Source organism: Amblyraja radiata, chromosome X (assembly GCF_010909765.2).
Source record: "Amblyraja radiata isolate CabotCenter1 chromosome X, sAmbRad1.1.pri, whole genome shotgun sequence".
In the NCBI taxonomy this organism is placed as follows: Eukaryota; Metazoa; Chordata; class Chondrichthyes; order Rajiformes; family Rajidae; genus Amblyraja; species Amblyraja radiata.
Window position 1 is genome coordinate 1,275,783 of NC_045999.1, and position 24,996 is coordinate 1,300,778.

Sequence of the window (24,996 nt, forward strand, 5' to 3'; positions counted from 1 at the left end):
GCCACAGAAATCAAGTACTGAAGAAAGCAGTATTCATCAATCTGATATACCCACTCATCACATGCCACGTTCCTTTACTGCAAGTGCTGGAGACGATTCAGCATTTCCCATATGGAAGCAGTGAGTGATAAACCTATGGCCAAAAAGAGTGTCTCTCCAGTTACAGAACACTAAGCCAACGCTATGTCAATTGCCTTATTTGTTGTTGAGAGCCAAGCAGGGTACATTTGCTGAGGAACAGATGAAGTGATGGTGGTAGTCTACATATTTTTTCTCTTCAATTCTTCAAAGGTGAGCATTTATCACCCATTACTAAATCGCTGCAAAGGTGGTGCTGAGCACCTTCCTGAACCACTGCTGTTGGGTCCGTGACAATGAAGACTAACATGTCCTTATTCCCAAAAGATTTGAGCACAAAGGTAAAGATGTCAGTGCACTTTAGGACCTTGATAAGAAGATGGAAGTTGTGCGTGTAATGTACTTGGAAACTGACCGGACCAGCAAGTGGGAGTATTTTTGGACATCTTTAACTTCCCCCTCCTCCAATCTGGTTCCCAAATGCTTTAAGAAGACCATTATCATTCTAATGCCAACAAAAAACAAAGTAGCATGCTTTAACTTCAGACAGACGGTTCTGACATCCGCCATCATGAAGTGCTTCGAGAGATTGGTCATGGCGCACATCAACTCCAACAGCCCTCATCCACTGTAATTTGCCAACTGCCACATCTGGTCCAAACTCGACACCATTTCCCTGGCCCTACACTCATCCGTGGAACACCTAGATAACAAGGACACCTACGTCCTGTTTCTTGACTATCATCCTGTCTTCAACACCATAGTTCCATACAAAACCAAATCCAACCTCCTGGACCTAGAACTCAGCATTCCCCTCTGTAAATGGATGGTTCACTTCCTGACCCATAGATTGCAGTCAGTAAGGAAGGGCGACAAAGCATCCTCCACAATAATTCTCAACACGTGTGCCCCATAAGGATATATACACTCATGACTGCGCAGCCAAACTCTGGCCTAACTCCCTTTACAAAAGTTTGCAGATGGCATCACTTTCGTGGGGCAGATTTCAAACAATTACAAGTACAAGAAAGATTGAAAGCTTAGTAAGATGGTGTCACAACAAGAACCTCTCCCTCAAAGTCAGATAAAACAACGAGCTAATCAATGACTTCAGGAAGCAGAGTAGCATTCACACAACGTGCAATGGTGTTGAAGTGGAAATGGTTGAGAGCTTCAATTTCTGGGGCAAAAATATTACCAACAATTTGTCCTGGATCAACTGATGCCACAGCCAAAAAGCACCCCAATGCCTTCATTTCCTCAGAAGGCAAAGGAGATAATTCTGAATTCTGATGGATGACGTACATTACTTTAGAATGTACGGAGCATTTAAGAAGTGAACTTTGCTGCAAAATTTTGCCAAACTGGCAAAACCTCACCCAGAATACCGTAAGTAGTATGGTCTCCACATTTAAGGTGTTATATACCTGCATTGAAGGCAATGAAGGGAAGGTTCACCGTCATGAGTCTTGGGCTGAAATAAAATTGACACATGAACGTATGCTCTGTTGGGTTAAGAGGGTGAGGTGATTTTACTGAAACACATGATACTCAGGACTATGTGATAACATTTCCCCCAGTTGAGTTATCAAGAACCTGGGGCACAGGTTCAGAAAAAGAGGCCAGCCATTTAAGATGGAGATGATGAGAGGGACTTCCTTCTCTCAAGTTGCAAACCTTTGGAATTCTCTTTGACAGTCGTGGAGGTGAAGTCATTGAATATATTGAAGGACATGTAAAAGACAAGAAAGTAAAAGATATGATGAGAGGGCAGCAGAATGGAATTGATGCCAAGCCTAGGTAGGCATGACCTGACTGAATAGCATCGTAGTAGCAATGTTACAAAATTTTGAGATTTTAAAAATCAAGTCTGTAATTTATCCCATCAGATAAAGCATAAAAATAAGTTTAATTTGACACCTAATTCACTTTCATATCTCAAGTATTTAAAAAGTTATGGCCATTTTCATACTGGGAAATGAGCATCTTGTTCCCTATTGATTTTCTATGGACATAACAAAAAAGCTGTGATCGTGAACAGTCAAAAGCCCATAACTTTCTTAAAAATTAAGAGAACTGAATGAAATTTTCAGTTATCATAGATTGAAGCATTCTGAAACAAATATAAAATAATCTTACTTGGATGACCTGAAATTAAAGCATATAATTAGTTAGTTACCTAATTGTAGCTAATTTCAGACTTCAATTACTAGATCTAAACATCTATCCATTTCTTAATAAATGATTAACATTTTTAAATAGCCTAAATGTCCAAATAATATTCACAAATAATTCACAATAAAACATGATTTTTAAATCTCATTTACATTAATTTATAGGCCAAATGGAAGGAATTTAGTGTTTAATTGCTGTAAATAAATGCCCATTTAAATCAGCTTTCCAGTGGGTCCCTGTGGAACGCGCTGGTTTAGAACGTTCACATTGCGGTAGATTTGTGCCCCCAAATGCCCAGAAAAATACTGCGGGATATAATGGGCCCAAATTGAGCTACTCGCAATATTAAACTTAGTATAAAGGGATCTTTAGAAGCCCTTTTTAATGTAAAAATATACAACCTAACTTCTGCCATTTGCTTTATGAGACCCTGCGGTTGCTGGCGGTCGCGGGTTTAGAGATTGATTTTTAAACTACTATAACTATTATTCAAGGCCTTTAAACCTAATAATAGCTTTTGCGACGGGGTCTTCCAGCGATTTTTCGTTAATAATTAACTAGGCTGAACATTTTCGATTGGAACAGCTTAGAGAAAATCGCGTTTTAAACCCGCCCCCTCTAAACGGCGCCAAAATCGCGCACACCCTCAGCAGCAGATCTTCAACGACGCTTCAGGTAGGCTTTGCAACATACCTAATCGTAGGCTGCTCTTCCTCCTGATTATGATGTTCTTACATTCTGACCAAAATCTTCATCTATTTCTGAAAAATATACAACACACTAGAAAATCCACTGAGGATAAGATCAGAACAGCTTTTCCCTGCCTGGTTGTGAATTTGATATATTGCAATGAGGTAGCCCACACCAGCACATTATCTTTGGTCAGCCTAAACTGGATTGTGCACATTCTATTCTGTTCTTCACGTGAATGATGCATACCAAAGCATGTTAGGAATGCTGACACTGCTTGCTAATTAATGTTCATGATTTCCCTTCAAAATATATGGAGCTAAAATGGTTATCTGACATGCACCCTCTCCACCTCAGGTGTAAAAAGTAACAGGTTAAGGCTACTTCTACAAACTACATTGATCTATTGAAATTGTTTTCTGCAGAATCTTTTAAAAGTCCTGCATCAATTATATTTCATAAGAATAGCTAACACTTGCTTTATCAGTACTTCAACATTTAGTTAGAATACACTTTCAACTGTGAAATAATTTAACCGTCGACCCATAGGTGCAAATATGAGCAATTTATTGAAATCACAAGGAAAATATTGATATTGGTTTATTATCGTCACAAACAGCAAGATGCAATTATAAGATCTGTTTGCATGCTACCCAGTCAAATCATACTATACAATAGCACATTCAAGCCATACACATGCACAAAAAGCTATGCAAAGAGTAAAATACCAGAGTACAGAATATAGTGTTATTGCATTATAGCGGTACAGATATTAAAAAGAGCAAAGTCCACAATGAGGAGAACTGGACTGCAATCTAATTTATGGAAGAGTTGTTCAGTAGTCTGATACAAGCTGGGAAGAAGCTATTACTGAATCTAGGTGGTACATGCTTTCAAGCTTTTGTAACTTCTGCTTTACAGGAGAGGGAAGATGAGTGCATGACGGGTGAAAATGGTCTTTGATTATGTTGGCTGCTTTTTCGAGGTAGCACAAAATGTAGATGGAGTCGATAGTGGGAAGTAGTTTGGGTAATAGAATGGGATACATCCACGACTGTAACTTCTTGCAATCTTGTGAAGAGCTGTGCTAAACCAAGGTGTTATGCATCCCCATAAACTGTTTTTTTATGGTAAATCTGTAGAAGGATTTTGGCCAAAGATTGACATGCTGCAGGTACTTCAATATATTGCATCTTCAAGTTCAGATCTTCTCAAACATGATCTTACATCATTTGATCTATTACACTGCAACTTGCACTTAACATACAATTATTTAAAATGTGTGAATATTGTATGTTGGATCATGTAATTCTTCTTCTTTCGCTCAGAGGTTCTCAAAACTTTAAGATAAGGAACGCACCGGGTTCAATTTCTTTATGTGAAGTTAGGATTGGGACTATGGTAAAGGACTTGGTGCCCAATTTGGTTTGTTTGATTTTCTTTACTGTTAAATACGGCAAATTCTCAAATGTGGACAGTGAACGAGAATAAAAATGGCTACAATATCTCCAACAACTGATTACACTGCTCTGTGGGTTATAGGCAATAGATAATAGGTGCAGGAGTAGGGCATTCGGCCCTTCAAGCCAGCACCGCCATTTACTGTGATCATGGCTGATCATCCACAATCAGTACCTCGTTCCTGCCTTCTCCCCATATCCATTGACTCCGCTATCTTTAAGAGCTCTATCTAACTCTCTCTTGAAAGCATTCAGAGAATCCGCCTCCACTGCCTTCTGAGGCAGAGAATTCCACAGATTCACAACTCTCTGGGTGAAAAAGGTTTTCCTCGTCTCTGTTCTAAATGGCCTACCCCTTATTCTTAAACTGTGGCCCCTGGTTCTGCACTCCCTCAACATCGGGAACATGTTTCCTGCCTCTAGCTTGTCCAATCCCTTAATAATCTTATATGTTTCAATAAGATCCCCTCATCCTTCTAAATTCCAGTGTATACAAGCCCAGTCGCTCCTTTCTTTCAACATATGACAGTCCAGCCATCCCGGAAATTAACCTCGTGAACGTACGCTGCACACCCTCAATAGCAAGAATGTCCTTCCTCAAATTTGGAGACCAAAACTGCACACAATACTGCAGGTGTGGTCTCGCCAGGACCCTGTGCAACTGCAGAAGGACCTCTTTGCTCCCAAGAACAATATTGTGTAGCTGACCATGGCAGTCTTGTATGAGTAGTTTAAAATGGCACTCTAGAATGAAATAGAATGCCAAAGTTTGTTAGTCTGAAGTTTAGAAAATCCTGAAAGGATGAACTTTGAAATTTCCAATGTGGTAAGATGCTGTGGCATGCCCAGCATTGAGTATTGTATGCAACATCTTACTATGAAGGTGCCATCAGGATTAAAGAGATGCAAGGCAGATTGTGTGAATGTAGAAACCAGGATGGAAGATTATGCCACCAGGTACAAGAATAACAGAGGGAAGGAGATGGTAGCTTCTGGAGATGATCCATGGAGTTGATGACATTAAGATTTTCATTTAAAGTTACTCTTAATCAAAGTCCATGTTGCATTTCATCCTCTGACCTTAAGAAAGGTTCGCATGATTGCAATCAAGTAGAGACTGAATGGTTGCCACTAAAATGAGAGCTGTCCATTCAAATTTCCAGATTTACATTAATCAGTGTTAATGTAATTATACTAAGTCCTCACTGGTGGGAGAATCAACCGGCGGTAAGTAAAAGCATGATCAGCATTATGCAAAAGTGATTAACAGATTTTTTTTGGAACTGCGCTTTGCAACCAATCTCAAATATACTCAAATTGAGCGGCCCAGTAGTGCAACCATAGAGCTGCTGCTTCACAGCACCAGAGACTCAGGTTCGATCCTCACTAAGCGTGCTGTCTATATGGAGTTTGTAAGTTCCCATGTGGCCACGTGAATTTTCTCAATGTGTTCCGGTTTCTTCCCACATTTCAAAGATGTGCAGGTTAGTAGGTCAATTGGCTTCTGTAAATTGCGCTCAATGTGGAGGATAGATCTAGTGTAATGGTGATCATTGGTTGGGGCAGGCTGAGTGGGCCGAAGGACCTGTATCTACACTGTAGCTCTATTTTTAAATACAATGGTACATTGTCACGCATAATGAAAATTCTTTTTTACATACAGTTCAGCAACAATCTAACTTTACATTAGGCACAATGATATGCAAGTGCAAAAGTTTAAAATTGTAGATTACGCTGAGGCAGCATACAAGAGACACATTTCTGCCGTCTGCTTGTACCTTTCAAGTTTAGAGCTGTTAAAAATAGACTCATAACATTGAACAATTATACCAACTTTATTTTTCTTCAGTATAATTTTCTTGTAAATGTTCACCCCTTTGATTTTAGCATCTTCTTCCATTTAATGCACGCAGTTCAATTTATAACAGTGAAACCCCAACCCTCCCTCTAGCATTAGGTCTTGGATAATGCTGTCACTGTAACCACTTTCATGTCAGTCATGAGACTGGTAACAGATCAGAGCACACTTTACTGTTCTTAACTAAGATGTTCTCTGAGTTTCCTTTGATGTAAAGGATGGTCTCATATTTCTGTTCTGATTTGGATCAGTTTTATGTCTCTCTGTATTTGTAGTGGATTGTTTGACACGTACTGTTTTAGTTCCAAAAAACTATGGAAGACTAAAATTAGCATTAAAGTGTTGAGGATGTTTTCACAATCAGTATGTTGAGGAATCAGCAAAGAAACAGATCTGGAATTTTGGGAATTCTCGTGGAGGGTTTCATGATGATGTATTTCTTTGGGAGAATGTTCCAGTGATCCTCAGTGGTAAACAAAGTGTACTATATAAGAACTTTAGGTCCTTCAGACCTTCACTTTCCCATGACATTCAATAAGATTGTGGCTGATCCTTTACGTTGAGTACTATCCAACACTAACCCTATAGTCTTTGATTCCTGATTTCTGTCTTAGATTCACTCAGTGAAGGAACTCAAAAAATAAACTACTGGAAGAATGCAGCAGTTCAAGTAGCATCTGTGGTGGCTATGGTGTGGTTGATGTTTCAGGTTGAGGCCCTGCATCACGACTGAACATAGAGGGAAGATAGTCCGCATATAGAAGTGAGAGGGAGGGGTCGCCAGAAGGTCGTAGGTGGCACATAGCTGTGGTCATGCATTTTGGTACGGACATTGTTGAAGATCAGAATGACCAGCGGAACGAGAACAATGAGAAAACTTAAAAGAAATCCGATAGAGAGGAGAGTTTCATCAAAGTGCGTCTGGTGGGGAGAGCACTAGGGGTGGGAGAGGGATCCTGCAAGGAACAGGCAGAAGATAAGATAAGTGGCAGGCCGTTGAAGATAAGCTCACATCTCCCTTTATTTTAGGCAGGATCTTGGCATTTCTTCCTACCTGCTGTGCATCAGGTGGAGTGTGCTGAGGAATATGCCAAGGCCAAAGCACCCATTCAAAGTCTTGAATCCTCTGGCTCTCAACTTATTGCAATGGGCTTTTATTAACATCTTCACGTTTACCCTGCTCTTGAATAAAAGCTGCCTGAAGGTGATGGAATGCTCCAACTGTATTCTTCTTCGGTAATTTGTGTGGTTTATATATTCTACTGCCTCTCTCGCCCCCCCCCCCCCCCCCCCCCCCCCCCCCCTTTTATTTCCCTGGTGCCAAACACAAACTAATGTACAGCTGTTAAGCAGCAACTTTAAAAACAATAGAATTTTATTTAAAGGTTTTGGATAGATGGATATAATTTCCAGCCGTAGAAACACACTATGGGGGCTAGCTAATGTAATGGTGGTTGCTGCCCTCAGCTAACTACAGCATGTGTAAATGTACCCCAATACTATGTCAAAGATATTTCTTATCTGCTGAGAGACTACATAATGCTTGATCAAATACAGGCATACCTAACTTAACGCCACCCTGCATTGCACTAGCACGCTTTAATTTTGGAGTATTATTTTTCCAGTCTGCACCTTGGCTTTGATGAATACTGGGGGCTTAATAATAGCATCATGTAGCTTTTGAAAGTACTGGTACAGTGAAGGTGTAATTATCTTTTGAACCTGGAGTGTCAGGAGTGCTGAGGTGTTGAAAGGGCTGCTGTGGCTGAACATGTGGTGTTGCAGGCTTCTTCTGCCGGTTGCATACGAGTGAAGAGCGATTTTTCCTGGCTACAGGAGACCGGAGGAGTGCATGGGATTGTATTTGCTGTCTTCTGCAGGACTAGACACGCCTTCTACCGGGTGAGTATAGGTGAGTTACCCTGGCTAACGAGTGACTGGAAAAGTGCAAAGGGTTGGATTTACTGGAGGCATCTTCTACTGAGTGCATATGTGCGATTTTCCGGCGCAATTGTGGCACAGGATCGTGCAGTAGGCAGGATTTGCCAGCTCCTACAGGTCTCCAGGCACCGTCTAAAGTGTGCATTTAGCCACTAAGGTTCAGGTGGGCATCTTTCATGCTTCACCGGGTTAGTTTTTTGACATTAAGTTTATAGCTAGGTGCAGGCAGGTATGTTCCAGCACTTCCCTGGATTATGGTTCAGGGATTCCCATTAGGGTTAGGATGAAGACACAAAGAACAGCAGTGCTGGAGTTCCTCAGCAGATCATTCAGTATCTCTGGAGAACATGGAGGGGTGATGTTTTGTTTCAGGACCCTTCTTCAGAGCTGTGATATACAAGCATGCGATGGAGTACTTCCAGTCTGGAACCAAGCTGCATGAAAATTACCTTCCTGTAATGTGATAACCAGAACTGCGCATATTACTCCAAAGCTAGCCTACCCAATGTTAGCTTGCTACAACACGACTTCTCAAATTTAATAAACAATGGTCCGCCATATGGAGGAATGCGGCCACTTTCAGGGAGTTATGGATTTAGACCCCATGATCCCTCTCTGCATCAACACTGTTCATGGTCCTGCCATCAACAGCATACTTTCTCCTTACATTTGACCTCCCAAAGTGCCACACATCGCACTTGCCCAGATTAACTCCATCTATCATTTCTTAGTCCACGTCAGTAACTGATCTTTATCCTGCTATTCTTGAACAGATTTCTTCAGTGACCTCAATCCAATCAATCTTTGTGTTTTCTACAAACTTACTAATCAACTCTTCTAAATTTTGGTTGAAGTCATTTATAAACATCAGGTCCCAGCACAAATCCTTGTGCAACTCTACACCTCCAGTCACATTGTTTTCTTTGATCAAGCCTATTTAGTACCCCAGTTACCAACTTATTGAGGATAAAAACGACTTAATCTTCTGAATCAGCTTACCGCGAAGGACAATGTCAAATACTTTACTAAAGTCCATGCAGAAAATATAAATTTTTGATCCATCATCTTCATAATCTCTTCAAAAAACTATGGCTGCATCATGTTCCCAGGAAATTCCAACACTTCCCAAACCAAGACTTGCACCATCAAGCAGGACAAAAGCAGGAGGCACAAGAACACCACACCTGCAGGTTCCATCCAAGTAAATCACTTTCATACTTTGAAAATAAAAACTAAGATCATACACACAAGACACACTCGAGTGTTTTGTTTCAATTCAATATTTTCAGTATTCTAAGCAGGCTAATTTGCACTACTCTCATATTGCCAATTGTTTACAGCACTAACGCTCAACCCTGCGAAACAGATTTAAACAATTCTGTTGCATGTATAAACATGCTGCCAAGAAAATTGCAGCAGCAATAATTCATACATCAGAAGCACAAGTCCCAGTATACGGAGATCTATCCTGGCTGACAGAACTACAAGCACACATTCAATTCCATTCCCTATCCTATCATTGTGCAGAGAAAAACAAACATGAAACACTGTTATGGGATGTGGCCATACCAGAATCTAAGGAATTCCAAAATAAAATTAAGACCATTAATTTAGACCTTGTGATTTTAAAATGATTCCTAGCCCACATTTTGCAAGCATGACAATGTTTATCATGAACAGTCTACAAGTCAGTTTATCATTATGTTTGATGATTGTTGTTTTCCTTTGTTTTCATTTACAAGATCATTTCAATGCAAATTTCCTGCTGCTCTGAGCAATCAACCAATACTTCAATTGGAACAGGCTTCCTCGCTTGGATCGTATAATTAATGTGTCACAATTTAGCTGTCAAAAAAGACATTCGTATGCTGGCAAGAAATCATTTCTGAAATTAACAGAAAATGCTGGCAGTATTCATCAGGGCAAACAACATGTGGAGAGAGAAGCAATTGGTGTTTCAGCTCCAAGGCACTTCATTAGAACCAGTTCAGAAAGTCGCCGATCAGAAACCTTTGGATTTCTATTCCTGACCTGCATACTCTCCTAGTCTTTCCTGCCTTTATCCACCTCTAATCATATTAACTCAGATGTTCAAACTCATTAAAATACTTTGCAAAAGATTTATAAATAATTGTATTATTCTAGCTCATAGATAGGAGCATTATAATTAGCAATAAAAAAGTACATTTTCCTTCATTGAAGACATTTTGCGTTTAAAGATTAGAATAAAGATTAAAAATAACATCAAATCTTAATGAAGACATCTGGGGAAAACAAATAAGCCCATAGTGAATGGTGGAAAGTTGGATTATTAACTAATATATTCAATTCCCTCACCTGCTAAATTGTTGGCATTCCATTCATCCAGTATCTACTCTTGCTTATTTTCCAGTATTACAGTGGAGAGTGAATAGGAATCAGAACTCTGTGACAGTAATTTCAGTGGCCTCAAAGTACTCAAACTAAATGTAGCACTAATAATATAATACAGACTGAGAATATTAGCCTTGAATACTCATGGTCCATCTAGCTTAGAAATGTAAACTAAACAATGCCTTAGCCACAGTCTGAAGCAGGGTCTCGACCCGAAACGTCACCCAATCCTTCTCTCCAGAGATGTTACTCCAGCATTTTGTTTATACCTTAGCAACAATTTCCGTGTTGATTTAGAAAAAACATAGAAACATAGAAAAATAGATGCAGGAGTAGGCCATTCGAGCCAGCACTGCCATTCAATATGATCACGGCTGATTATCTAAAATCAGTACCCCATTCCTGCTTTTCCCCCCCATATCCCTTGATCCCTTCTAACGTTTGCACAATTGCTCTCAGAAACCGTGCAGTTGATGGAAATAGAAGGAAAAAAAGCAAATCAGAGTGTTCCATAAGTAACCCACTGGAATGCTCAGAGTGGAAGATACGTCTAGAGTTGGCATCTCATTGAAGGTGATGAAAACTATGGAGGATGATGCTGGTATGTTGATGCTGGCAGGGCTGAGAGTATAAGTGCGGGAAATAGACCAGGCATGGTTAAGAACTATGAGAGCGCAACCCAAGTGGGAGGGAAATATAGTCAGACATAGAGGAAGCCATCTCAGAAGCAGTATTCTTTTTTCCAAACATGCAGAGCTGGCGGAATTGGAATAATTAACCAAACTGGAGTCAGACATTAAGCTATATAGCATGGAAACAGCCCTGTTGGCCCAACTTATCCATGCATACAAGTTGCTAAGCTGAGTTGATCCCACTGATCTGCACCCAGTCCATATCCCCCCCCCCCCCCACCCCCTCATCTCTGGAGAGAAGGAATGGGTGACGTTTCAGATCCAGAGCCGCTACCTGTCCCACTGAGTTACTCCAGGTTTGTGTCTATCTTCAGTTTGAACCAGCATCACTTCCTTCCTACACAGATAAATCTTGAAGTTCTATACTAGGGCAGGGACAATATAGTCATTCATGCTACAGATATGAAGGAGGGGTCCGAGTAAACCAAAGAAAGGTCTGTCCACATAACCCACAAAGAGCAAGGCATAGCTTGTAACCATGCAGGCTCCTGTGAATATGTGCATGCTGTGAAAATGTTCTCTAAACAGAACAAATACTCTATGGAAAGAGAATCAGAACCAACTATCACAATGGAAACAGTCAAAAATCAAGTTTTCAGTTGCAGAAAAAGACTATTATAAAGGCTAGTGAATAACAAAGGGTACAACTGAGGAGGCTTAAACTGAAGATAAATTATATCTATAATACCAGAGGAAAAATAAATAAACGTTAAATGTTGATAGCATGAGATGCAGCAATAGAATGGCTGACTTTCGTGATTTTTAAAAATTCAATGCCGAGCCCTGAAGCACGTAACATGCCCTGAAGCCCGTAACACGCCAAGTTGGAAGAGGAGATTTCTATCCTCAAGCTTGCATCGATATTTGTTGGAACAGTATTTCGAGATTAAAAACAGAGGTGGGAGTGGGATGGAAAGTTCAAGTGACAAGCAAGTTGAATATTCAAGGTCACCACTGCGGATAGAAAACAGTAATCTAGTTGGCTTTGTTTCCACAATGTAAAGACAACCACATGTGAACCAAATCAAGTATTTTAAGTTGAAAGTAACAAAAGTAAATTGCTTCTTCACTAAAAATGTTTTGCCCATTTGAAGAAATCAAACAGCTACTCTGGCAGTTTTTCAGTTCATGATTTCATTTATTACATTCACAGTTCATTTGGAAAATTAACCCATCTGTATTGAATTGCTTCAGTTGTAGTGAAAAGGCTTCCTAGGGACATTTCACCACAATTATGATAATGCAGCACACACAAGCCTGTGTTGTTAATAGTTGCATATGATCAGAAATATTTTGAACAGTCATCAAAAACATCTGAAAAATGATATCCATGTTCCTGTTCATATATTAAGTGCAATGATTCAAAATTATTGGTATTAATGGAAAAGCAGAAACAATCAACTGCAGATGCTTATTTATACCAAAGAATGACGCACAGTGCTGGGCTAACTCAGCAGGTCAGAGTAATTCAGTCTGCAGATGGGTCCCGACTTGTAATGTCACCCATCCTTGTTCTCCAATGATGCTGCCTGACCTGCTAAGTTACTCCAGCACTCTGTCTATCTTTTGTGCAATTTTTGTTGAGTGAGAATTGTGTTAACAGGATAGAATTAACAAGATTGCTGCAACTGGTAACTATCTGGTAACTGATACCCACTGTAAAATTTGAGTATGTGTCAAATGGGATGCATCCGAAATGTGAAAATAAGCCACTCAGGAAGAAAATGAAAAATCAATTGCTCATTTCCAATTACTTAATGCAGAACACTACCTGACAATACCACTTCTGGAATGCCAATTATGGTATTTTTTAGACAGGATATTAAGGCACTTGAAGGTTTAAGCATATTTGCGATGTTTAAGTGCCTTAATACCCTGTCTAAAAAATACCATAACAAATATGGACCCAGCCAGCAATACATTGACCTTCAGCTAACCAAACATCCATCAGGTTTGCACTTGAATTCTCCAATAATCAACATTAATCAGTAACAGGCTGATAGCAAATCAGGTTACTCAAATAACCATCTGCAATGCACAACACTTCAACTGTTATTATAAACCCAACTAGTTTGAAATTAACTACCATGTTGAAAATGAATGACCTTCCATATTTAGCCAGCAGCACTTTAAACAAGAAATCGATCAAACTTACATTTGATCACTTCAGATTGTTAGCCAACAGCTTTTTTTTGCTCAAATTTTGCTCTGCAATTTTTTTCTACTAAAACATTTTCAAAATAATAAAAATATTAAAAAACAAAAATTTCTGCTGCCACTGTTACACATTACAACTATGTAGTTCAGAAATAATAACAGATAGTTCATTCGTTCTATGAGCAGAATTTGGCCATGCGGCCCATCAAGTGTACTCAGCCATTCACTCTATATATATTTAAAACAAAGCACTAAGTCAGCAAACCACACCAAAATCATTGGCTCAAGATATCATCCTCAGAGCCTCAAAACAAGACCTCACTTTGCCCCATCCCTATTGAGGTTTTGATTGGATACAATTTACCTTCTTTGCAAGTTCAGCTTATTGTTTACGAGTATGTGAATGTGGAGAGCATGCTTCCATTAGTGGAAGAGTCTGGAACTAGAAGGCACAGCCTTAGAATTAAAGAACGTTCTTTTAGGAAGGAGACGAGGAGGAATTGCTTTAGTCAGAGGGTGGTGAATCTGTGGAATTCTTTGCCATAGAAGGCTGTTGATGCCAAGTCAGTGGATATTTTTAAGGCAGAGATAGATAAATTCATGATTAGTACAGGTGTCAGAGGATATGGGGAGAAGGCAGGAGAATGGGGTTAGGTGGGGAGATAGATCAGCCATGATTGAATGGAAGAGTCGACTTGATGGGCCGAATGGCCGAATTCTACTTATGACCTCATGACTTTAGTATCGACAAGAGCCTGCAAGTTCACAAGGAGATAAAGGATGAAAGAGGGTTTAAGAATGTTTTCAAAACTGAATAAAAATGATAAATAATAGAAGCAGGTTGAAGTGAGGGAAATTTTGCGGGGACTTAATTGGATAACAAATTCAAATTTATCATGGACTAAAATAAGTTTTGGACTAGTTTGGAACAAGTCAATCACTCATCAAATTCAGATTAATTTGTCACAAGCTGCAGATAAATTTCTTGTTCTCATGAAGCTAACAGAATAAATATACATGGTAATGATAAATACACCCAATATACATAGAGTGTGAACAAGTAGAATGGTGCAAATAGTTTAGTGCAATCTGAAATAGTGCCAAAACATACAAAAGTGCAATAAGCTCAGAGGAAGAGGCAGCACCTCCAGGAGAGTGTCCAAAAGAGGTAATTTGTTCAGTTGTCTGATGGTAGTGGGAGGAAACTGTTATTAATAATTCTGAACATCTGGGCTTTCAAACTCCATCATCTCCCAGAAGGTAGAAGAGAGGCAAGGAGATGGCCAGGATGAAAAGTATCTTTGACAATACTTCCAGCCTTCCAGATGCATCATGCCATGAAGATGGATTGGATGGAAGAATGTAACAGGTCTGTGATGCACTGGTACATCATTCTGTACGTCAGAATCATTTTACTTCTAATTTATCAAGGGAGAATTGTGTTCACAAAATTTCCTAAAAATACAATGATTGTTCCTGGAATATTTATTATATTTAACAATTTAACAAAAGGAGGAAGACTGACTGAACTTTATTGCCTTCCATCACTGTGATCACTGTGGTGGATGTTTATGTTAAGTTCTATCATGTATTGTGTTCTTTACAATTCGTACAATTATGGCTGCATGGTAACTCAAATATCACTGTGCCATAATTGGTGCATGTGACAATAAATGTGAACTTGAACTTGAATTTCATTCACATTGCTAGAACTTCAGTATTCGAATTTAATGATTAAGTGTAACAAACTGCAGGCAATTAAGTTATATTATAACCAGGAATTTAGTCTTTATTAGTGTATCGATGATGCACCTAAATGACCTTTGGAAGGGAAGGGATTGAAGGATATGGCAATTAAATTGACAATTGAGGGGACTGGGCAGTTCTAATGGAAGAAATAGACTCGAATCAGTTGGGTTGACCACTGTGATCTATTTTATGTTCAAAATGTAGGAAAGGGGCATTTTCTTCCTCATGCTGACATTACTTCAGATTAAATCAAAATAAACCAAAGTCGCCTTTAAATAACCTGATTGAGATCTTGCAAAATGCTGTTTATTGCAATAAAAAGCCACTTCCTGTTCTTAAACCATCTCAGATTGTCAATCAGTATAGGCACAACCAATATAGACGCTTCTTAATAAATTCTATCTGAGATCTTTGAGAGAGGGGGAAGTGAAGAATACCTGATAGCTCTTCGTACATAAAGCTTTGAAGCACACGACCTTAAAACCCCTCAAAATAATCTGTGTAATTTATAGATCCAATCCTAGGTTTTCAAATGAAAATTTGGAGGACCAGTGTATATTCCTCGGTAGGGTACAATTGTGAAAATTGCTATTTTTATTCACCTTTTCCAAATATAATGACAAGTGAGAGAGTTGGACCATAAATTACATTTTCTGACATGGGGCATGGTAAAATAAGATTTGAGGAACCTCTAGGCACCTGGGATACACATTTACATTGATTAGTCAGCTTGAGTTTCAGATTTTTAACACCAGATGCACTGGTACACTATGTCTCACAAACAGCATTACAGTACTTGCTTCATGGAGAATTTGCCGTAAAACAAAAATAAAGCAATACATCTGTTCACTTTCAAGGAAGGTTTTCTTTCAATTCCGTCAAGAAGAAATCACGTGATGAATCTTACCTCTAGCACAGGTCCAGCTCCAAGAATAATCTGCTCCACTCCACTGGCAAATCCTTTCTGGCTCAAAGCAGTTAGATGATGGATCAGGAAGTTCGTACTTTGTGTCTTTCCTGAGCCACTCTCGCCCGAAATAACTATACATTGGTTCTTCCTGCGTTGTAACATGGCATGGTATGCCACATCAGCAATAGCATATACATGGGGCTCCAGTTTACCCAGTTGGTGATTATCATACATTTTTACATACTTGGGGTTGTAAATAGGAAGAAATTGAAAAGGATTTATGGCAATTAAAATTGTTCCAACATAAGTGTAGATTTTCTCTTGTTTAAACCTATTACGCAGGTTGTCCAGAAGTGTGTTTTCATTCAAGTCTGGTAGATTGCACAGATCATTATAGTCTTTTTGCTGTGGTTGAGGTAAAAAACCCCGTTCCATCATACTCCGCCGCTCCTCCGTCACCCTCAGCCATGACTGCAGATTGTTGTAATGAATAGAACCATCAAGGTTTTTCTCTCGAAGCAGGAAGCGATAGTCCTCACTGCTGAAACTATTTTCCAGGGCAGTGCGTGGCCAAAGCATCATGCGTTGTACTGGACAGTCGGTTGGATTGAGTATCCATTCTTCCCCACCAAATTCCTTTACTTCTGCCAAGACATAACATTTTGTCTTCTCTAGTTGTAATTTGTAAATAAGAATTTCAATAACTTCTGCTGCACTGGTGCTTTTCCTTGCAGCGACAGGGCAATAAATGGTGCCTTCTGCTATATTCCCTGGGTATACCCGTAACGTAAATTCATTGTCTTCACAGCGTCGTCTTCCACCAACATCATGCACATTCATATTGGATCAGTTGTGCCATCAGCACTAATAACACATCCATACAGAGGACCAGTCCTTCTTCATGATATCAGACCTAAAATACAACAAAAAGAAGTAGAAATCACATTTCCGGCTGCACTTAAGAACGCAAAATGTTATCACAACAATCCAAAAGCTTTAAAAGAGGCTCAATTAATAAATACCTTGGCAGATTCAATTATCTACATTACCAAATAAAATTGCAACTCTAAAGAATCATGCAACTTTGCAGGAGTCTTCCATGTCCTTTAGACTCCCCTTTAAAAGAATGAGCAGCTCAACTAGCAGCACAATTATATTTCCTAATTTTGCTTCGAAGCTTAACTCTAATGACCATATGCTTAGCATGTCTCTATCCCTTTGAAGCCTCTATGTCATCTTCTGTCCACAATTTGACCAAAGTTTGGAAGTTTGTAGTAGGCTAAACTTTATGATGCATTTGAATATATAATAAACGGGAATGTTGTTAATCTGCAGAAATGTGTTTCAATAACTAGGAGGCAAAAGACGTTGAAACAAGGATAGAGCTCTCCCCAAATCCCTTCCACAAGCAGTTGTAATTTTGCTTCCAATATTTCATAAATCATGCAAGAAAGATGAGTGCAAATATTTATGTATACAATGCCCTCCATAGTGTTTGGGACACTATTACAAATTGTTACTTGTAAAATTGTTGCTTGTTTTCAGCAATCAAGTTACTTATAAATTTCTACCTACACTATTTCTGTTGCCGACAGAATATAGATCATTGCTTCTTAACCTTTTTGGCATGCGTAGGCACATATGCGAACAAAATACTGTTTGTGGTATGTTCCTAAAAATGGGCTCAACAAATGGATATGTTATTTATGATCCCTTCATGTCCCCCAGTAAAGCCCAAAACGACCCCCCCCTTGGGGGTCCCGACCCCCAGGTTAAGAACCACTGACAAATAGGCTAATTATTCCTCTTTGCATCCAGTGCCCCTCCCCTCCCTGTTCATCTGCAATGCCTTTCCAGTTTTTCTATCCAAGTGGATGAACTCCCATGTTTCCACATGTTCCTCTGCCATGTCTTCGCCACTTCACTCAACATTTTTGGAAGTTTGAGTTTAGTGTATCTTTCTGTCGTGGAGGTTTAGTGACATGGGACTAAATTTAATGACCAATTTATGAAAAGTGGCCTACCAGTAATAGAATAATTCAAGCCACTAAAATGGCATACTTGGATAAAAGTGGAAAATACGTAGATTGGCTGATGCTTGAAACAAGTGTTTTCTATTATAAATTTTCTAGCTCTCGCCAGATTGCAATGGTTCTCAGTAATTGAGTTCAACTAAACTCAATTGCTGAGAACCACTGCAATCTGGTGAGAATCAGAATATGAATTTAAGTTAATTTTACTTGAAGGGAAGAGGTATTGTCTGCCCCATAAATCTTGATTTAACTGCAAATATGACTGTTTAATGTTGTTTGGTAGCTGCATGAGGACAAGTGGTAAAAAATACAAATTAAAAATACAGCAAGGTCAGATAAGTAAGCCTCAACTGATCAGCCAAGTAATTTTCTTTGGTTAGTTCCCCTGACTGACTCCTTGTAGTCAGCACTTTATCCAGAAATATATAGAGGAGGGGAATAGAAACTAAAGATGGAAAAGTTTGCCCAAGTTTTTTCAGGACATAATCTTCAGGGGGTACTAGACCAAGTGGGACCCGTTGGATCCCGTCCCCTCAACGCGTGGTTGCGGGGGGGGCGACCTGCGGCATCACACTATATAAAATGATGAGCGGCTTAAGAGTATAAACAGTCAGAACTTATTTCCCAGGATGGAAGAATCAAATACTAGAGACATGGCTTTAAGGTGAGAGGAGTGTGAGAGATGTGCGGGTCATTTTTTTTGCAGAGCGGGTGGCGAGTGCATGGGATGCGCAACCAGGGGCAGGGTTGAGGCAGATGCGATAATGGATTTTTGTATAGGCATATAGATATGCAGGGAATGGAGGGATATGGTATTGTCAGACACAGACATTGTGGGCTGAAGGTCTTGTTCCTGTGCTGTACTGCACTGTTCTATGTAGATTAGCAAAATTCCTAACAATTAATACATAATTTTTGAGATACATACTTTATTCGAAATGTGTAGGAAAGAACTGCAGATGCTGCTTTAAATCGAAGGTAGACACAAAATGCTTGAGTAACGCGGCGGGACAGGCACCAATCATCTCTGGAGAGAAGGAATGGGTGACGTTTCGGGTCAAGACCGTTCTTCATACTGATGGGAAATGATTATTTACATCTAACTAAAGAGATTAATTATAATTTGACTGAAAGATGAAATGCATAATAAGAATGTAAGAATTAGAAGTAGGTGGAGGCCATTTGGCCCTTCAAGCTTGCTCTATCATTTATCACGATCATGGCCTTCATGAACGGTATCTCCAGAACCAGATTGGTGAATGCTTGCGACATTCCCTCTACGCTTTTAAGTAAGCAAAGCAAAACTGAACATATTATTCTAGATCCAGTCACAGCGAGTGGCAGCGAAAAGCAATAAACACGAGAACAAATAGTTTAGAAATTAATTTTAAAATGATATATAGATCACAATGGCCAATATCAGCATTTCCACATCAATGTTAAATAGCTCATTTTCTTTGAGAATGTTCCGTCTCCACATTTAGAAGCAATAGTTCAAGAAAATAAAGCATTTAAAACAAAGCAAATGCGCATCATCATGCATATTTCACTGAAGGTAGAGTATTTCATGTAGACACACACGCGTGCACACACGCGCGTGCACGCACATGCACACACACACACACACACACCTTTTCTTCTCCTGTATCACCTCTCATTTAGCAACTTGATTGTCAGCCTTTATCAGAAATCAATGGCCTGAAACCCAATTACACAAACTGTTTTAAGCAACCGCCTAGTTACAGCATATTGTGTTATTATTAAACCAATCACACAAACTGCAGTGAGCAAGGAGTCAGCATCTGCAAAGTGGAATGACATCACACAGAAACTCCACTCCCATTGCAGCCGAAGCAGCAAGCCCAGACATTGCATTTCGCTCAGCTTCACCAAAGACTTTAACTCATTAAACTAAAACATTCTTGCAGCTTAAAAACACTTTATCCTTTCTGCAAACCCTGCACCAAAACCTGCGAATCCTTTTGAATGCCAGATGTCACCAGAAATCATTTCAAAGCCTTCAGAGAATTAGAAAGTAGACTGTTCCTCTATAGGAGCGAGGTTAGTGAATGAGAAAGAGATTTAACCACAAGAATCATACAATCTTTTTCTCTAAACTGGATTGAAGGAAACTTTTCACCATACAACAAAATGGATTAATTAGAAAACAAAACTAACCCCAATTCCTTAAAACATGCAACCTTAGTGCAGTAATTGCAATACATCATGGAAACTGACCCTTCAGCTCACTGACTTTGTGCTGAGCAATTTCTACCCATTTATACTAATCCTGAATTAATCCTTTTTTTTTTTAAATCTCAATTCCCCATGATCTCCAACACTTACTACAAAATAGTGGCAGTATTCAGGGGCCAATTAACCTACCAACCTTTATGTCTTTGAGAATTGGGAGGAAACCAGAACAAATGGAGGAAGCCATGGAACGTACAAAATATACGCAGATCAAGATTGTAGCCAAGTCGCTGGCACTTCAAGGCAGTAACTTTACTGGCTGCACCATTGCACCGCCCTGTAACAAGAGTCACACAAACGCCAATACAGTATAACCATTCTATTTTAGAGTTGTTTTTGAAACAGTGCACGACTTCTGCTGCTACAATATTATCAGTCGAGCTATGCGCACGTCACATGATTCACAATTATATGTACGAAGTTACCCAATCTAAACACAACTAGTCTCCTTAATAAATCTGGCCAAGGGATTAAACAAAAATAAATCGGTCATTGTTCATTGCGTCATTTCCATTCACCGAGTCATAATGAAAGAAAATGTCATTGGTGTTGGACAACTACTTACTTCCTGTCATTTCTTTTTAAACTAAAACAAGGGATCTGTAATTTTCAAAAGGAAATGTGAGAGATACTGTGGAATTTGTTCAACCGATATGTTCAAAATTTGAATTAGTTTTAATAAATTAAAGTAAAACATCTGAGGCATGAATCACAAAAAGTAAGCAGGCAGGTCCAACAAGTAGTCAAGGAAGCAGCTGGCATGTTGAGACTATTGCAAAAGGTTTCGGAATTCAAGAATAAAGTGCAAAAAACAGGCTTCTCGAGGAACACAACAGGTTACGCAGCATCTGTAGAGGGAAGCGGACAGTCGACATTTCGGTTCGGGAGGTGGTCCATCCATTTCCCTTCGCAAATGCTGCCTGACCCACAGAGTTACTCCAACAGTCTGTTTTTTTCAAGATTCCAGCATCTGTAGTCTTTTCCTTTCTCTCGGAGGTGTTTTGTTACACTTCTACAAGATGTTGGTGTGGCCACACCCGGAATACTGTGCACAATATATCCCTTACCCATGAAAGGATATAGTTGTATTGGAGTTAGCCCAAAGGAGATTCACCAGGCTGATTCTTGGATGAGAGAGAGATACTTAAGTTTGTGTCTGCAGTTTGGAAAAATGAGTGACCTAATTCCAATTTATTAGATCTAAAGGGGGTTAAAAGTTGAGCTATTTTTGAGTTGGAAAGTTACTAAGGGACATGCTGCAAACCAAGGAAACATTTAAAAATCAACGTGGACAGAAATTTCTTCCGAGAGTAGTGAATATCTGCAATTCTCTGCTCCAAAGGGTGGTGGAGGGTAGATGATAGATATATTCATAGCAGGGATAAATAAATGTGAAAAGTCTAAAAAATTGAGGACCTTGAAAACTGGATCATGGAACTTAGACAAGCGTAGATCAGCCATGATGATTTTGAACAGTGGAGCAGGCTTGAGGAGCCAAGAGACTTCCCTCTGTTTCTGTTATCTTGTGTTCTGTATTACACACCTTAGTTTTTAGATGCACAGGTAAGGAGACAGGATAAAAATCCATCAACTGTAACTGGCTCCAGCCGCCAGGGCAGTGAAAGGTTCAACAAAACCGACATCGGAATTTTTTACTGTTAAATTATTACTATTCCAGGCAAAAGGAAAGGAAAGCATATCAAGCAAGTGTAAGGAGAATGCAAAAAGTGGAAAAGGAAACTTAAATTACACAAACATGAGACGGAAATCCCATTACCCTCAAGGTGACTTTTGTAATTTTCCTGCAAATTCAGAACTGCATGATTAAGCATAACTATTTTCTATTCTTCATTACTTCCACAAATAAATCAAATAATCTGTGGACTGTCAGCAATTTAACTTTTACTTTAACAACTACCTGTACAAGGAGTGTCCAGCAAGGTACAGTAATAACTTGAAATTATTTCCAACCATTTAGTTATTTATTAAAAAAATTAAACAACTGCAGACAAGAGTGCCGACACTGGAATCTTGAACAAAGTGTTGGAGGAACTCAGCAGGTCAGGCAGCATGTGTGGAAGGAAATCGACAGACAACATCCAGGGCTGGGATCTGGCAACTGCCTCCAACAATATTGTTGCATTGTTCTTTGTATAAACGTTTCAAATAAAGAAAGGAAGAGGAGGAGCCAGTGGGCTGCAATAGATGCTCCTCCAACTCCCCCCTTGACTCCATTCAAGGACCCAAGCAGTCTTTCCAGGTGCAGCAGAGGTTCACCTGCACCTCCTCCAACCTCATCTACTGCATCCGCTGCTCTAGATGTCAGCTGCTCTACATCGGTGAGACCAAGCGTAGGCTTGGCGATTACTTCGCCAAACACCTCCGCTCGGTTCGCAATAACCAATCTGATCTCCCGGTGGCTCAGCACTTCAACCCCCCCTCCCATTCCGAATCCGACCTTTCTGTCCTGGGCCTCCTCCATGGCCAAAGTGAGGACCACTGTAAATTGGAGGAGCAGCACCTCATATTTCGCTTGGGCAGTTTGCACCCCAGCGGTACGAACATTGACCTCTAATTTTAGGTAGACCTTACTTTCTCCTCCCCTTCTCAGCTCTCCCTCAGCCCACTGGCTCCACCTCTTCCTTCTTCTTCCCGCTTCCCCCACCCTCAGAACAGTCTGAAGACGGGTTTCAGCCCGAAACTTTGCCTATTTCCTTCGCTCCATAGATGCTGCCTCACCCGCTGAGTTTCTCCAGCATTTTTGTCTACTGTCAATATTAGGTGACAGGCTGGAAGAGGCCAGATGCAAGATGCCATCTAAATGGGCATCAGTCAGTCGGTCGGAATTTACAAATTACTTATCGATCCACTTATGCAATAATAATGCCCACTTCTACATCCTCTAGAGAACTGGCACCCAAGTAATCCCATGAATCTGGAGTTCAAACTGATCTCACTAATGGTCATTAAAAAAAATGACAAAATTGCTGTAAAAACCCAACTGCTAAAGACCATCAAAAGAAAGAAATCTACCATAATGACTAGATCAGAACAATATTTAACCCTAGACCTGCCAATGTTTTTTTTTAAGTGTAACTCAAGGATGAAGTATGGATGTTTAGTTACTAATGACAGCAAAGGGAACATTTTGTCCTTATGGATTAAGATCATGGTATATTAAACTGCATCATCCACTGAAGCTATTCATCTTAATATGACTTGTTTCCAGTTCATGGAAACAATTGTAACAAAGGAGACAGAAAACATATCTGAGAGATACTGCCAACCTATCCTATTTAATCGAATGGTCCAAGGTTTTTTTATTACATATACCGAGGTATAGTGAAAATCTTTTTGCATACATTCATTAAATGTATTACTATACACAAGCACAACCCCAGATTGAGTACAAAGTATATAGACAAGAGTCGCGGGTGTGACGCCATTTTCATAGTCCAAGCAGCAGCTGCCCATAAAGGCCCGTTGCAGCCACAGTAGCCTCTATCCAAATCATCCAGCAAACTAACGTCCCTGAAGTAGTCAATGACTCCCAGTATTTTTTCACCTATGCTAGATTTCAATGGGAGAAAAAATGCCTTGTTTGTAATATTCCCACAGCTCCAAAAAATTCAAGAATCATTATAAATAAAGCTTAAATTGTCCATGCACAGGACACTGTACAATGTATAAACATATTCATCCGTCCTCTCGTTAAAAGTGTTAAACTGACAATCTGACCATCTTTCACTCCAAGAGGAAATCGGGTATTAATCAATCTCTTAAAAATAAATGCATTGGCAAGATTCATTATTCTTTCAGAAGATATTGATAGCAGAGAGGAGACAAACTGAGACCTGAATCCTGCCCCAAAGACCATCAAATAAACAGGACAAATCTCACACCAGGGACTGTATCACAACACGGGGCAGCTGATACCAGTTTAATACAAGCTTCCACATCAAAATAAGTTAAAATACTAACGGTTGCATTATTTAAGTTTCATTGTAATCGCTTGTTAAATTCAATGGCCACTTCCAGTGAAACTGAGACTGTGTTCTTAAGTGACAATGGTATCCAATACTGTGGAGACTGTTTTTTATCCCTGCTTGTCAATTTCCATCGGAACATTTACATGGTTCTCTAGTTCCAGCCTCTTGCATCTTCTGACCGATACTGCACTATATATGTACATAACCTATTTGGACCACAATATATAAATAGTGTTCCCCAATTCATCAAAATACATTAGAGCTGATTACTGATGTAAAAATGATTCACAGCAGAACCATTTGTACAACAAAACCATATTTCACAATTACCAATTGCCTCGTGTTTATACGCACACACACGCCTACCTCGATCGGAGCAATTTTCTCTCAACCCCACCACAGCCTGTTCAGTCTGAAGAAGCGCCCAGACCTGAAACATTGTTCGTCCATTCCCATTGTTTGACCCGAAAAGTTCCTCCAACACTGTGGTTTTGCCCACCACAGCTTGTGGCTGCTCAACAGCACAAATCTATCTTAAAAACACTGCATGAGTTGCATACACACAGTAACTTACTAAAAGGGCGAAGTGGGTGGACGTCTAACTGATCTTTTCATTGCACTATACAGTAAATTTGTAA

At 39.6% G+C, this 24,996-nt stretch overlaps 1 protein-coding gene across 12 annotated transcripts in view; it reads right to left on the reverse strand.

Moving 5' to 3' along the window:
* myo9a (myosin IXA) overlaps nucleotides 1-24,996 on the reverse strand; it is a 153,857-nt gene that overhangs the window by 114,934 nt on the left and 13,927 nt on the right. For 11 of the 12 annotated variants that reach the window (XM_033014732.1, XM_033014733.1, XM_033014739.1 and 8 more), the window contains exon 2: nucleotides 16,081-16,996. In XM_033014732.1, coding sequence (XP_032870623.1) covers nucleotides 16,081-16,923 — 843 coding nt within the window. In that variant the 5' untranslated portion in view covers nucleotides 16,924-16,996. Of the gene's footprint in view, nucleotides 1-16,080; nucleotides 17,000-24,996 lie in introns of all 12 variants that reach the window. The other variant, XM_033014729.1, reaches the window with a different exon arrangement.